The sequence below is a fragment of the Cyprinodon variegatus genome, unplaced genomic scaffold (genome assembly GCF_000732505.1).
Source record: "Cyprinodon variegatus isolate N-32 unplaced genomic scaffold, C_variegatus-1.0 Scaffold330, whole genome shotgun sequence".
Lineage (NCBI taxonomy): Eukaryota > Metazoa > Chordata > Actinopteri > Cyprinodontiformes > Cyprinodontidae > Cyprinodon > Cyprinodon variegatus.
The window spans coordinates 481,457-494,800 of record NW_015150783.1 but is presented as its reverse complement, the minus strand read 5'-3'; the positions used below and the strand labels follow the sequence as shown (position 1 = coordinate 494,800).

Below are 13,344 nucleotides of genomic sequence, written 5' to 3'. Positions count from 1 at the left end.
TGGAACAAAGAAAAGCCACTGATCCAAGATCAGGCCCAGATTTCTGTTTTCTAGAACCGTGACTTAGATCCAGAGTGTAACAGAGCCAGAAGGGCCGTTTAAAGCCCCTGGTTGTTTTTTTCTTCTCTCACTGGTTGAATGTCAGGAACGTCTGGAAACCTGAACCCCAGAGGAGGAGGAGCTCTGATCTGACCTCATCTCTTTTGAGACCATGTATGCAGGAGCTGGAGTGAATCTGTGCTTCTCCCAACCCTAAATCATCTCTGGAATGTTAGCTGGTGCAGGAAACTCTCCAATCCTCTGGACTGGACCAGATGGACGGTGTCCATCACCGTCCTCCCTTCAGTCAGGCATGAGACACCATCAGACCCGAGCTCCTCTGGCTGAGTCCTCCTTCTTCCTGTTCGGGAAGCAGAGCCTCAGACTGAGAGGAGCTGACTTATTCCAGCTGCTTTAAACTCAACTGACCTACAGTCTGGAATCATGATGTGCATAAATCGGACCCAAAGGTTCCCCAATTAGACACCTTTATCTCCATGGGTGCATCTTCAAATTCAGCTCTTATACAGAATCATGTTCTGGGACAAAAAGCTTCCCTTCCCTCCTGGATCAGAGGTCTGTTTCACCATGAGTCTCTTTGCTAAAGTAAGGAGTGACGTTCCCAGAGAGGCTGATCGGAGTCAGAAGGAAGGAATCAAAGTCTGACTGGTTTCCCTGCGTCACTTTCAGCCAATCAGAATTTCAGTTTGGATTCTTTTCCTAGCCCAGCTTCAGGCGGCCATGTTTGTATGTCTGAACGTTTGTGCTAAGAAGGAGCTGGCTGACAGGTCAGGGTTCACGCTGGCTTTAAAAACCAAAACACAGGTTCATCAACATCTTCGACATTATAATCGTTTTACTTTACCCAAAGACACGGTCAGAATGGAGCATGCTCTATGGTGGAGACGGCACAGGAAGAAGAGAGACAGGGAGATGACTGTTATCCGTCCATTAGACCAATCAGCATTTAGAGAACCACCAGTTAAACAGGTAGGAGGAGACATGTGGGGAGGATTAACCGCTCGCTTCTTTCCAAGCAGCCACTTTCATCTAAAGCAGACAGTCTGAAGGGTTTCTCAACGTTTTTCTTTGCTTTTCCACTCTGTTATGGCTCTAGAAAGCTCTAAAAGTATTCACACCCTCCTGACTTGTCCCGTTAAAAGCTTTTATGCACATCTTGTTTAACTGTTTAGTGGAAGGAAAACAAAATGTTTTTTAATGAACTCTTGGAAATAACATTTTGTAGAACGACCTTTGGCTGCAGGTTTTGTCTCTATGGGTGTCTTCTTCATTTTTAAAGCTAAAACCGCTCCTGTTCAGTCAGACTGGGTGGAGAACATTAGTTTCCAAGTCTCTTAGTTATATCTAGACCTGGACTTTGACTAGGCCATTCTAAGCCAGGAATCTGCTCCGATCCAAACCGTTCACTGTATCCCTGTCTGGATGTTTAGGTGGTTCTCCTGCTGGAAGCTGAAATTCCATCTGAGTCTCAGGTTTTCCTCCAGGATCGTCCTCCATCCATCTTCCATCAACTCTGACCAGCTTCCCTGTCCCAGCTGGATGAGGGCATCTCCTCAGCATGATGCAGCCACCACCATGCTTCAGTGGGGATGTGGGGTGTTTGTTTATGGTGACTGAAGAGACAAACTGTTGTCTGAGCTGATGAACACCTCCATATATATCGTATTTATTTCTCCTGCTGGGAAACAAGACTCCTTCCTGATCTCTGGATCTCTGCAGCTCCTCCAGAGTAGCTATTAAGGCCAGAACACACCAAATCCGATTTAGCATCCGATCCAATAGGGAAGTCAACGGGGATGATCAAACCCGACACGATTTTACGCTCCACCTGAGATAGAGCCCAGGTCTAATTTAGTTGGACTACGCAGCAATTCGGCAGGAATTTTATGGGTCTGATAGGAAGAGGATGTGCTTTTACAAAATAAAACCCATCCGCTTTGGGGGAAATCACTAAATAAAATAAAATTTGTGAATCTCACAGGCAAAGAGTCAGTTTTGGCGTCATCGAGTATATAGTAAGTGGAACAGATTTGTGCGTACGGAAGCAGAGAGTGGTCATACTTGACCCTTTTTCCCCTTTGCCTTCTCTAGATTACATAACTATCACGTTATCACTTTTAAACCATTACTTGTTTTCTCGAGATAAGATAAATATCTCATTATCAGGAGAAAACAGTTATTGAGTTGTTGAGATAACAAGATGATTAACCTGTATTAGTAATGAATGAGGCTGACCAACAGCCCTGGATTTCCACTCCATCCATGCCTGCAGGGCCCGTAGTTGTGTAGTTGCCGTACCGCGTGTGCGCAAATAATCAGTTTTTTAGTTTCCTAATTCTTTTTACTCATTGTGAGGTCATAGTGGATGATTGGATTGCATGGAATACAGTAGAAACAAATCAGTTTTAATAAAAATCTATAATCTGGACTCATTTTCAGGGTTAATGCATCTTATACCTTTTAGAGACGTAACACTGGGGCTGTTCAGAAAACACCTGGAGGCACAGGGCTAATTGCTTATTAATTAGAAGCAGAAGCAAATCATCAAACCAACAAGTTGCCTCATTATCTAAAAGTTAAACACAGGATTATTTACAGAATTACACATAGGCTGTCATGACTTATACTTATAAATCTTCTCCCACTGTTGTGGTATTGAAGGATGTTATCAGTTTTTACACATCAATCATCTCGTTATAACGACAAAATGGCTCTCGTTATCTTAAGATAATGAGAAAATTAACTAGTTTTCTCGAGAAAACCGCCGTGAAAAAGGATCTGAGGGACGTGCAAAAACAATCAATGAAACATTAAAAAATATAACGCTTTACCCATGATAGGAGTTCAGGAAGACAGTAAACTTCATTAAACTACCCAGATCTTTCTGAGATTCACCTCTCTGCCTCAGTCAGCATAGAAACCGCCCCATGGTGTTTATTGCTGTGTTTTAGATCTTATTATATTTTTAATATATATTCTCTATCTATTCTGGTTTGAGATGCTGCAGAGACTCGTTAAGTTGGGCTTTACTTTATAAGCCAGTTTAGTCAAATGTGGGAAATTGTTTTAATTTGTGTTTAGCACAGAGACAGAAAGTGAAGAAAATCTGTGCAGATCTGCTCGCCTTGCCTAGTCGGAGCCTCTCTATACGCAGTCAGTTTGACATGGGTAAAACGATTCGGAACCGATGTGTTCAGGCCTTTAAACTCTTGGCTGCTTTTGTTATGTGGAAAATGAAAACTGTGCATTGTTTTCCTTCAGCCTGATGGTATAATTAACTAAGTGGTGTGAGAAAAGCTGCAGGGTTGTGAATACTTTTGAGTCATTTCATCTGTTTGGCTGCTTAGAAGGAATAAGCATCTATGATAAAATAACCTGCGGGAGTCTGTGCTGATTTCTACACTAACGAGGGCTTGCCCCCCCAGTGTTCAGACGACAGTAACTAAACCACGCTGCAGAGGAAGATACCTGCCTGTGAGCCACTTGATGAGAGGAGACAGAGACAGACAGGTCCAGTTAATGACAGAGTCCTCAGAATCACTCATGCAAATTTTAAAAAGAAAACGTGTTTCTGATCTGAGCAGATTGCTAAAATGCAACACAGCTTTTCTCACCAGTAGGAGGCGCTACCGTCAGAGTGGTACAGACATAAAGATACTTATAATAAAGACAGAGACGAGTGGACAGACAGGAAGATGGACAGGTGTACCTGTGGTGGAGGAGGGAGCAGGGGAGGAGGGACACGTTGGAGGGGAACTGGCTCCTGAACCTGCAGCAGACAGAAAACAACCATCTGAGACGGAGAGGAGAGAGGGGGAGGCCTGCAGCAGTCAGTCAGTCTAAACCAGGCGATTGCTTATTTCTGCCTCATTTTTCATCCTTTCCTTCTTCCATCCTATAAACAGTTTTCTAAACCCTGCAGAGTCAGTTTGCTTCTCATTTCAAGGTAGCTTCAAATTGAAGATAATCATGAAACGCTAAAATCTAATGCATAAACTAATAATACACCTGATTAAAACCATAATCATGACCGATTATATCCCCTAATTAGTGTTGACATCAAGACTTTAACCTGCTACTTCACTAAAGAATATGATTAAGAGTTTTTCTAAAAGTGAGCATATTTTCCCTTGATTTGAGCAGACATGTAAGACAATCTGCCAAAGGAATAAGATGGCACATTTAAAATAATTTAAAAAAAAACTCTTCCAGTAGCTTTTTCTAACTGCATACGATCTAGTTGTCTTATTTTAAGGTTAAAAAAATGCTAATATGAGGGGCTTTCAATAAGTAATGCCCCTGACCCACTCCCAGTTGTTTGATCTAGTTGATATTTTGCATGTGCGATTATTTATATCTCTATAGATAAAGTGACAAACTGCAGCTCTGAACTAACTGTGGTTTCTGATTTACAGCAGTGTGAACTGAGTCAGACCTGAAATGGAGCCTGTCGAGTGTCGAGCAGTGATTCGGTTTATGTGAGTGTGAAAGAATGCACGCCACGGGAGACTTTTGATGAAAGGAAAGTAACTAATGGGGATGAAGCATCATCATAAGGCCTTACAAGGCCATAGAAAAACCGGATCACACTCAACAGGCTCCATTTCAGGCCTGTCAAGGTTGAAACATCTGTAAATCAAATATAACAATTAGTTCAGAGCTGTAATTTGCAACTTAATCTATAGAGCTCAAAATAATTGCACATGCAAAATTTCAGCTAGATTTAAAGAAAAACTGGAAGTGGGTCAGGGGCATTACTTATTGAGCTCAAATTAGAGGAAATACTTTTAATTTAAGAAATCTTTATATTGAGATCACATTTAGCAGTGTAATAGCGGATTACCTTACTTGTAAAGGCAAAAATACTAATTCAAGGGAAAGATCATCTTATTTATCTGCCCAGATTAAAGGGAAATACACTTATTTTTATTGTATTTTTTTGCAATGTTTCTATTCCTCCTCTTTCTTTTTCACGATTTAGAGCTTTAACATCTTATTCCCCAATGATGGATGTCAGAGGTGGAACCTCATCCTTTTTATATTAATGTTATGGTGATGAAAACATTAAGGTCAGCCAGGTTTTGCATCAAAGCAGCACTGCACTGAGCAGGTCTACCACTGGTTAAACCAAGGCAGTCAAGAGCAAACGGCCACTGATCACTAGCATCAGTCAATCTCATTTCCTTCCAGAAAAATTTAGCATAAGGTGAGAATGAAAGGAAGGATAAAGTCTGTATGGAAACTTAAGGAAAAAAAGTCAGCCATCAAAAAACAAAACATCAAAACTACAATAGGGAGGTAAAGGTTTTAAACTTTGACCCTTTTTCTGAGCTGATGCTGAAAGGTTACAGAGTCTAATCCGCTTCTCTGATGTCTACATTTTAGTAAATACATTTTAATTAAGGGGAAAAGAGAGCGGTTTATTAAGAAATATGAGCTTTTCTTAATTTGTGGTTGGAGCAGCCAGGAACCTACCAGAGTTGTTGTTGTTTCTGACTGAAACGTCCTCTTCGTTCTCGTACGTTGACTGTCTGCACTTCTGTAGAGACAGGAACAAAGGTTTGAATCCTGAATGCTGGTTTCTGCTCCAGCTCATCAGAAAAACTCAATGTGCCAACATGTGTTTGTGCTCTCTGACCTTCCTCGCCAGGATCTTCCTCCTCTTCTTCTCCTCCTCAGAGCCGTAGTGTGACTGAGCCCGGGTCAGCCTCCGGTGCTGATGGATCTGTGGTCACACAGAACCATGCAGGATTATCCTCTGAATTAAGAACGTTTTTTTTCCCAGCATACGATCACATGTTTGTTATGTAAGTAAGAGCTCTGCTAATGCTGAACAGATCCACTTCAGGGACCTTCAGATAGTCAGAGATGGGAGTTTGGACCCACCAGTCTTTGCTCTTCACGCAGCCTCTTCTCCAAACTTCCCTTAGCCTCCTTCAGTGCCTCCTTCAGCCTGCTGGGAACCTGGAGTTTAGGAGGATATATCAGATTTATGACCATTTATTCAACTATGATTCTAAAAACCTTCACATCCCACCGGCCCTCACCTTGATCTGTAGTTTTTCTGAGTGATTGAGCCGGACGTCACTGAAGAGCCTGAAAGATATAAAACAAGACTAAAAATAAATGATACATTTTTTGCTTGATATTGAGCAAGTAAGTAAATTTAGTCACAAATGCATGACATCAATGTATAGATTATTTTAAATATAGGCCTGTCTGTACAAGCCTGCTTTTATTTGAGCTAATAGATGTAGAAATAATGGAATAATGGAATTATTTATTATTAATCTGGCAAAGGACGGGTTAATAAACCAGTTCTCTGTGCAAACAGAGACTCCTTTGCTGTTTAATAATCAGAAATCTTATCTAAATCAGATGTGGTGTTCCTCAGGGCTCCCGTCTCAGGTCTGTTCTATTCCATCTCAGTTTCTGCTGTCCCAAGCATCGCCTGCCTCTAGTCTGATTATTAACAACTTTATTTTTAAAGTTTTTATTTTTAAAGGAAATATTTTCTATTTTTTATCATGTGTTGGTTTTGCTTATATATGCAGTGTGTAACTTCTAGCTTCGAATTAGTTTTAGTCTGTGAGGCAGACACCCTGTCTACTTTTAAGGCCAGGCTTAAAACTTTCCTTTTTGATAAAGCTTATAGTTAGAGTGGCTCAGGTTATCCTGAGCTATCTCTATAGTTATGCTGCTATAGGCTTAGACTGCTGGAGGACATAGGGACCCCTTTTCAATCTTTCAATATTCCAATCTCTAACATTCTGCTTTCTCTGCTTTTTCTCATAGTAGCTTCATCTGGTCTGTTCCTGTTTGGCTGTGACTCCATCCTGGAGAGAAATATCAGCTGTGCTGCTGCCATCAACACCTTTGTAAATAGTAAACATTCTGGACGGGGCCGGCTATGGAGCTGATTGATAGTTGCTTTTTGTATTTGCTTCTTTTTCTATGTCTGCTTCTGTCTCCTTGAACCCCAGTCGGCCTCAGCAGATGGTCGCTCACACTGAGCCTGGTTCTGCTGGAGGTTTCTTCCTGTTAAAAGGGAGTTTTTCCTCTCCACTGTCGCTACAAGCATGCTTAGTGTGAGGGATTGCTGAAGAGTCAATGAGTCGATGCAATCAACTGGTTTTCCTTAGATAGAAAACTTTGAAACAATTTGACAGCATGATCTGGTGAATTGCAAAGTGCCTTGAAATTACATGTGTTGTGAATTGGCGCTATAGAAATAAATTGAATTGAATTAGTAAAAACATCAAAACTGAAAGCATTTCTTAGACTGAGTAGTTTATAAATACATAGGTCGCTGTGGCCTCAGTGAAGGATGCCACGTATGCATCTTTGATTAGGGTAACTGAAAGGGGACAAACTTGTTAGGCCTTCATGTGTTGAGGGTGTAAATGACTGTAGATCACTCTACTAGATGTTTCCTTATGAAATGGAGAAACGAGAAAAAGCGACTCTGCATCAGCATAGCTTAGGTAGATGATCCAGGTCCAGGAAGTAAAAAGCCTATACACAGATTCATTTTAACCATTGGCATTTCCAGCTCCACAACACAGACTATGAACTGAACGGGATGAAGGAGGACTAAGCAGGGTTTTTACATTTTGGACATTGATTAGCCACCTAACACCAGCTAATGAGGGAGCTGTGCTTCAAAACGATTGCAGAGGTTTCAGGCTTCTGCGGGACAATGCAATATTACAAGGAAGTTTATTTTGTTTTGTTAGAAACGGGGCAACGTCGTCAAGCAGCTAATCTGTCCTCCCAGCAGAGACGGCTTCACAGAAGTCAGACCAGCAGGCAACTGTTCAAGATTGCTTATTCTTTTTAAATATCAATTTCACCGTCACAGCCTCTGTATTTTTTTAAATGTTTATATTTTTATTTTTTCTGACACTGTTTTTATGCTTTTGTACGGTGACCTTGAGTGTCCAGAAAGGCGCCTTTTTAAATAAAATGTATTATTAATATTATTATTATTATTAACTGTAGCTATTAGCTATACTCTCGTACAACTCAAACACAGTTTAGTGTATTATACAGAGGATCAAGGATATGGAACAGTCTTCCCACATCACTGACAGATCTTTCTATAGAACAATTTAAACAGAGAGTAAAATTGCTGCTACTGTTGTTTGAACTTTCCATATGGATTTGTGGTGTAAATTATATTTTAAATTGTTTTATACAAAGAAATGTTTTTTGTTTTTTTGTTTGCCCCTTGAGGGTTTTTCGGCAGTTGTCCATCACATTTTCTTTTTAAGTGAAACATTATTCTGTTTTTATGTTTTTGTTGTGAAAATAAAATAAATAAAAAATAAAAATATTAACAGTAACTTGGTACCAAAAGCATGGAGAAAAATGCTTGTAACTTAATGGCATCGATAAAAAAATAAAAATAAAACAGCCTATCAAAGTTCTGCACCTCATCACCTGATGGGACAGGATGAGAACACTTATATGATGCTCTGTGGCTTTCATAGTATTTATTACTTAATTAACTGCACCTCTCAGCTGTTTGCAATTTATTTAGCACCCCACTAGATGGCAGTAAATCTTAAGCACAGGAGTTTTGAATTAGTTATTTTAAATATCTTTATGTTAACCTAAAAGTAAATGTAGTCCTCCATATTGTTCTTATATATTTTCACTTATTTTACTGTGAAGCTCTTTGAATGATTTTATTTACAAACTGTGGATTTGGACCAAAACAACCTGAGGTTTGTGTTCGCCTGACTCTGAGCAGACTGAAGATGGAGGAACTCACGGAGTCTGGATGAGAGCTGGCACTGTGGGCATCCCGCTCTTACAGGCCTCCGTGGACAGGATGGACTGCAAAACTGACACTGAACACAAACATGGAGTCAGCACAGATGACAGATGAGCCACTGAATAAGGTTCAGGGTAATACGGACCCACGGAGGAGTAGGGGACTGATGGGAAGTGATCGACGGGGACGCTGTCCGGCGGCCGGCCGTATGTCATCTCGTACAGTAAATGTCCGAAGCAGAACACGTCGATGCTTTCTGTGGTCTGAAGGTAAAAACACAGAAACGCACAACTTCTACCATCTGATCCTTCAGTTTCTGCCAAATACTTTTAGTTTAGGAATAAATCTGTATAAAACCGGCTCACATACATTGATCTTCCTCAGCTGTGTGAAAGCCGGCCTGAGGATGGAGGGAACTCCCAGCACGCCGTTCTCTATGTCCACCAGCCGACACACTCCCTCGTCAACCACAACGTTTGAGGCGTGCAGATGGCCGAAGAACAGGCCGCTGTCGTGGAGAAGCTTCAGGCCCTAAACGCAGACAAACAGCTGCAGCAGGACAGCTCCATCTGTCATTTAATTCCTGCATCGTTGTGCGTTTTACCTCCAGGATCTGTCGGCCGTACAGTTTGATCTGCTCCAGCTCCAGGCCCTGGCTCTTCTTGGGGTTGCAGTACTTCTTCAGGTGACTCTCTCTGGGTTTCACCTAAACAGATCCAGGCAGAGATGGAAATAAAAAAAAGATGATCATTTCAGGAAGCCGGCTGGATTTCATCCCAGAAACAGTGTTTACCTTGCAGATCTGGTCTCTCAGAGAGCCTTTTTCACTGAAAGGTCGGATGAGAAGAGCCGAAGACTCGCTGGTGCTGGAGAAAACCAGCGGACACAGATACGGGGTCTGGAAAACAGCAGAGTGGGGGAAGATACATTCACTCTACAGGATCAGACTCTGTTCAGCAGCTTTAAAAGCCGGGCTTACACTGTGATTTTTTGCCCTTTTCGGGACGATATTTCTGTCGTGTGAGAATTTTGCGATCAGGCATACTTTCAACACGATCATCGTGTAGTGCAAAGGGGGTAACGAGGGGCGATCAGATTCAACGACCACCTCCCAATCAGAAATCGTAAGGTCGGGAGAAAATCAAACATGTTTGATTTTTTCAAAGATGTTTGATTTTTTGGGGCAAATCGCTCAGTGGGCAAAACAAGGATGAAATGCAGTTCTTTCTGTAAAATTGACAGACCGTAGTAGCCATGTCTTTGTCCAAATACGTCACCGCATTTTTTTTTTTAGAGCTTTCAGCACAAAATTGCACAAATTGCCAAGGCAGCACGTTTCACTCTAGTGAGCTTCATATTCCTCTTCTACTCATTTGGCTTCCGGATAGACGAGTCCGAGTAGCGCCATCTTGCCCACCTGGTTTTTAGGCGTACAGTGTGAGCAGGTAGATTGCATCAGAGCATCGGACTGAACATGCATCGCGAGCTGTGAACTCACGCTGTATGACGAAACCCTGCGTCGTACAGTGTGAGCTGTAGCTGCATGCAATGATTGAAGAAAAAAAAAAATCGCAGTGTATGCACGGTTAATGATCAGAAGATTCCTGCAAAGTTCCAGCTTTTTTATTTCTTTATTTTTCTTTTTCCAGCGTTTTTAATCTCATAACACTGTCACAAGTACATAGCAACTTGTGACAGTGCAGATGAGTTAAATGCAGATTTGACACATCTCCTTGGGGAACAGTGGGCTGCCATTGTGCGGCGCCTGGGGAGCAGTGTGGAGGTTAAGGGTTTTACTCAGAGACCCAGAGTGGCAGTTTGTGGGAGTGGCGCTCGAACTCAGAACCTCAGGATATCAAAGCGCAATGTCCTAACCACTAGGCCACCACTCCCCAAGCAGGCATTAGCATGAAGGGTCTTGCCTCAGGACCCACACTGGCAGCTCATCACCCCCCCAAGCTGGGATACAAACCAAGGACGGGTGACTTACCAGTTGAGCTAGCCAGCTGCTAAGTCCAGTTAGTAGACCCAGAGACAGACTGAAGATTAGGGAAGGTTCACATGAGACGGTCTGCAGCCTAACATCTAAATGGGGGCTTTAAAAAGCAGGACAGTACGGAATACTGTACAGAACATTCCAGGCTTTTCCCAAACCAGAACCAGACTCTCAGTGGTCTAAAGACCTGTTTTCAGATGAAGAGCTTCTGCTTCCTTCTGCCGACTGACCTCATTGAGATGCTGATTTCATCTTCTAACACAGCCTGGTACCGGTGTTCTGTCAGACCAGCATACCCATTCAATCTATACCAGTTTATCTCTTTAATTTATCCCTTTAGTTTTGTATGAAAAATATGCTTTAAACTACTTCAACAGGCTTTGGTGTATTTTGAGGCCTATGGTGATCTGACTAAGTCTATTTTTCATACAAAAGTAAAGGGATAAACGCAAATCTGACATCTTCTGATGCTTATTAAGCTATAGGTATGGTGGTCTGACAGAACAGCGGCCCATACCAGCTTTAATCACCATGGAAACACCAACAAACTGGAGGGTTTTTAAAAGAAAGGTGAGAGACACCAGAGAGAGCAATGCCAATGACCTGAATGTCGTCATTAAGACAACCTCATCAGAACAACAGGCTGATCTCCTCCGCTCTGCCTTTTAAATTCATGCTAAACATCAAGTAAATCAAGAACTGTCAGTAGGTCCATAACTACAGGCCTTGTTATTAGTTTTTATGAGATATTTAAAGTCACTGATAAACTAAATAAAGGGTTTTTATTTACAGTGGACCAGAATCAGCTGTGAATTAAAAAAGTGAACTACAAAAGTCTGTGGCGAAAGGATCTGAACAAGATAGACTTTTACTCTAACCGTATTTTCACGACCATAAGGCGCACCGTACTAAAAGGCGCACTCTCAGTTATGTGTGCCATTACTGTATTTAACACACACATAAGGCGCACCGGACTATAGGGCGCGGGTTTTATATACAGGTACAAGTCCTCTACTACGTTTAAATACCTCTACTGCGTATTTAAAAATANGATGCGTGGAAAAAACCACCTGGTCTCCTTACATACACCTCCCTCAGCCACTCTTTCATCATCTCCTCATCCATCCAGCCCTTTTCATTTGCCTTAATAACGACTCTAGCTGGAAAAGTCTCTTTAGGCAAAGTCTTTCTCTAAAAAAATAATTCTGTCCATCCACGCCCACACTTCCTCCTTTAACGTTCTCATGGCGGTCTCAAGAACGTCCGCCGTAACAACACACATAGGGCGCACCGCACATTTTGAGGGGGAAAAAAATACATTTATATGCGCCTTATAGTCGTGAAAATACGGTAATTAAATCATTAAAATAAATCATTTTATTAATAGTTCTGTCTCTATCCGGTTCTGAACCACGCTGGCAGCAAAAAGCAGACGTCTGTCTGTGTTTTATTTTAAATAACTCAGCAGAGAAAGGAAAGCGGCTCATCATCTGATGCATTCTGGTTCCTGCTGAGGGTACAGAACAGGCCAGAAGTCCTGATCCGGTTTGCTGCTGCGGCTGCGACTCCGTTCTTCCAAGAAGCACAGGAAGTTATTAAGGATGTTTCCCTGATGACTTTGCAGGTTTTTCCTAAATGTCCCAATCCCCCACAAACAGTCCAACCTTGCAGACGAACGGAAAGAAAAGAAAATCGACAGCAGGGAAACGTTTCATGACGGGTAAGTCTAGCTCTGCTCACTTATCAGCTGGTTTTGTCAGAGGAAACTGAAAGGAAAACAGAAGAGTCACAGCGCAGCAGTTTTTATGGTTTCCTCAAACAGTCGCTCACTGATAAGAACATGAACCTCAGAGCAGCAGAGCTCAAGATACTTTACAGAAAGTACGACTTATCAGCATAACTTAGCAGTTCAAATGGGACGGTACGTACAGATAGGTTGGTCAGGAGCTTCATGGTGGACTGCAGGTCTTTTTCAGAGAGGAATTTATCTGGACCCAGATCCACCTATAGACAGAACAAACACAGACGTTAAAAAAAGGAAGAAAACCTCCAGTTGCTTTAGTTTATTGATTTAAAGGATAACAGGTTTCTGAATGTCCAACACACAGGATAATAATGAGCTGAACCTGCGGGATTGAAGTCCCAAATGAACAGAAATGCCAGACTAATATAAACGAATCTACACCGACAATCAGAACCAACAGCATTAGGAAGGCGAAAGAGGCAAATATTTGGTCATAGCAGCTGAAATCTGTGGTTCTGAGCAGAGATAAGGACATATTTTTAGCAAAGAACCTTTTCCAGGAACCAGGGCTCTGAAAGAGAGGCAGGGTACAAGATTTACCCCAAACCACTGGTGTGACTTCTGCCTTCAGCAGAGAGAGCAGGGGTAAACCTTTCAGCTAAAGGAATAACTCAAAGATTTTGTTATTTTATAGAAAGTTTTACAGAAATTCTGCTCTCAGGCATGAATAAAAAGCAACTACCTGGATTGCAGAAGTTTACTTTT

General features: G+C 41.7%; 1 protein-coding gene across 2 annotated transcripts in view; it reads right to left on the bottom strand.

Moving 5' to 3' along the window:
- The window catches only part of pxk (PX domain containing serine/threonine kinase), a 33,573-nt gene that overhangs the window by 6,455 nt on the left and 13,774 nt on the right, over positions 1–13,344 (bottom strand). Inside the window, exons 7-18 of one of the 2 annotated variants that reach the window (XM_015385066.1) lie at positions 12,765–12,839; positions 9,633–9,737; positions 9,444–9,545; positions 9,209–9,370; positions 8,985–9,102; positions 8,837–8,915; positions 6,108–6,156; positions 5,947–6,024; positions 5,699–5,785; positions 5,536–5,599; positions 3,770–3,829; positions 905–933 (exon numbers count right to left, since the gene is read on the bottom strand). In XM_015385066.1, coding sequence (XP_015240552.1) covers positions 917–933; positions 3,770–3,829; positions 5,536–5,599; positions 5,699–5,785; positions 5,947–6,024; positions 6,108–6,156; positions 8,837–8,915; positions 8,985–9,102; positions 9,209–9,370; positions 9,444–9,545; positions 9,633–9,737; positions 12,765–12,839 — 996 coding nt within the window. In that variant the 3' untranslated portion in view covers positions 905–916. The remainder of the gene's footprint in view (positions 1–904; positions 934–3,769; positions 3,830–5,535; positions 5,600–5,698; positions 5,786–5,946; positions 6,025–6,107; positions 6,157–8,836; positions 8,916–8,984; positions 9,103–9,208; positions 9,371–9,443; positions 9,546–9,632; positions 9,738–12,764; positions 12,840–13,344) is intronic. The other variant, XM_015385065.1, reaches the window with a different exon arrangement.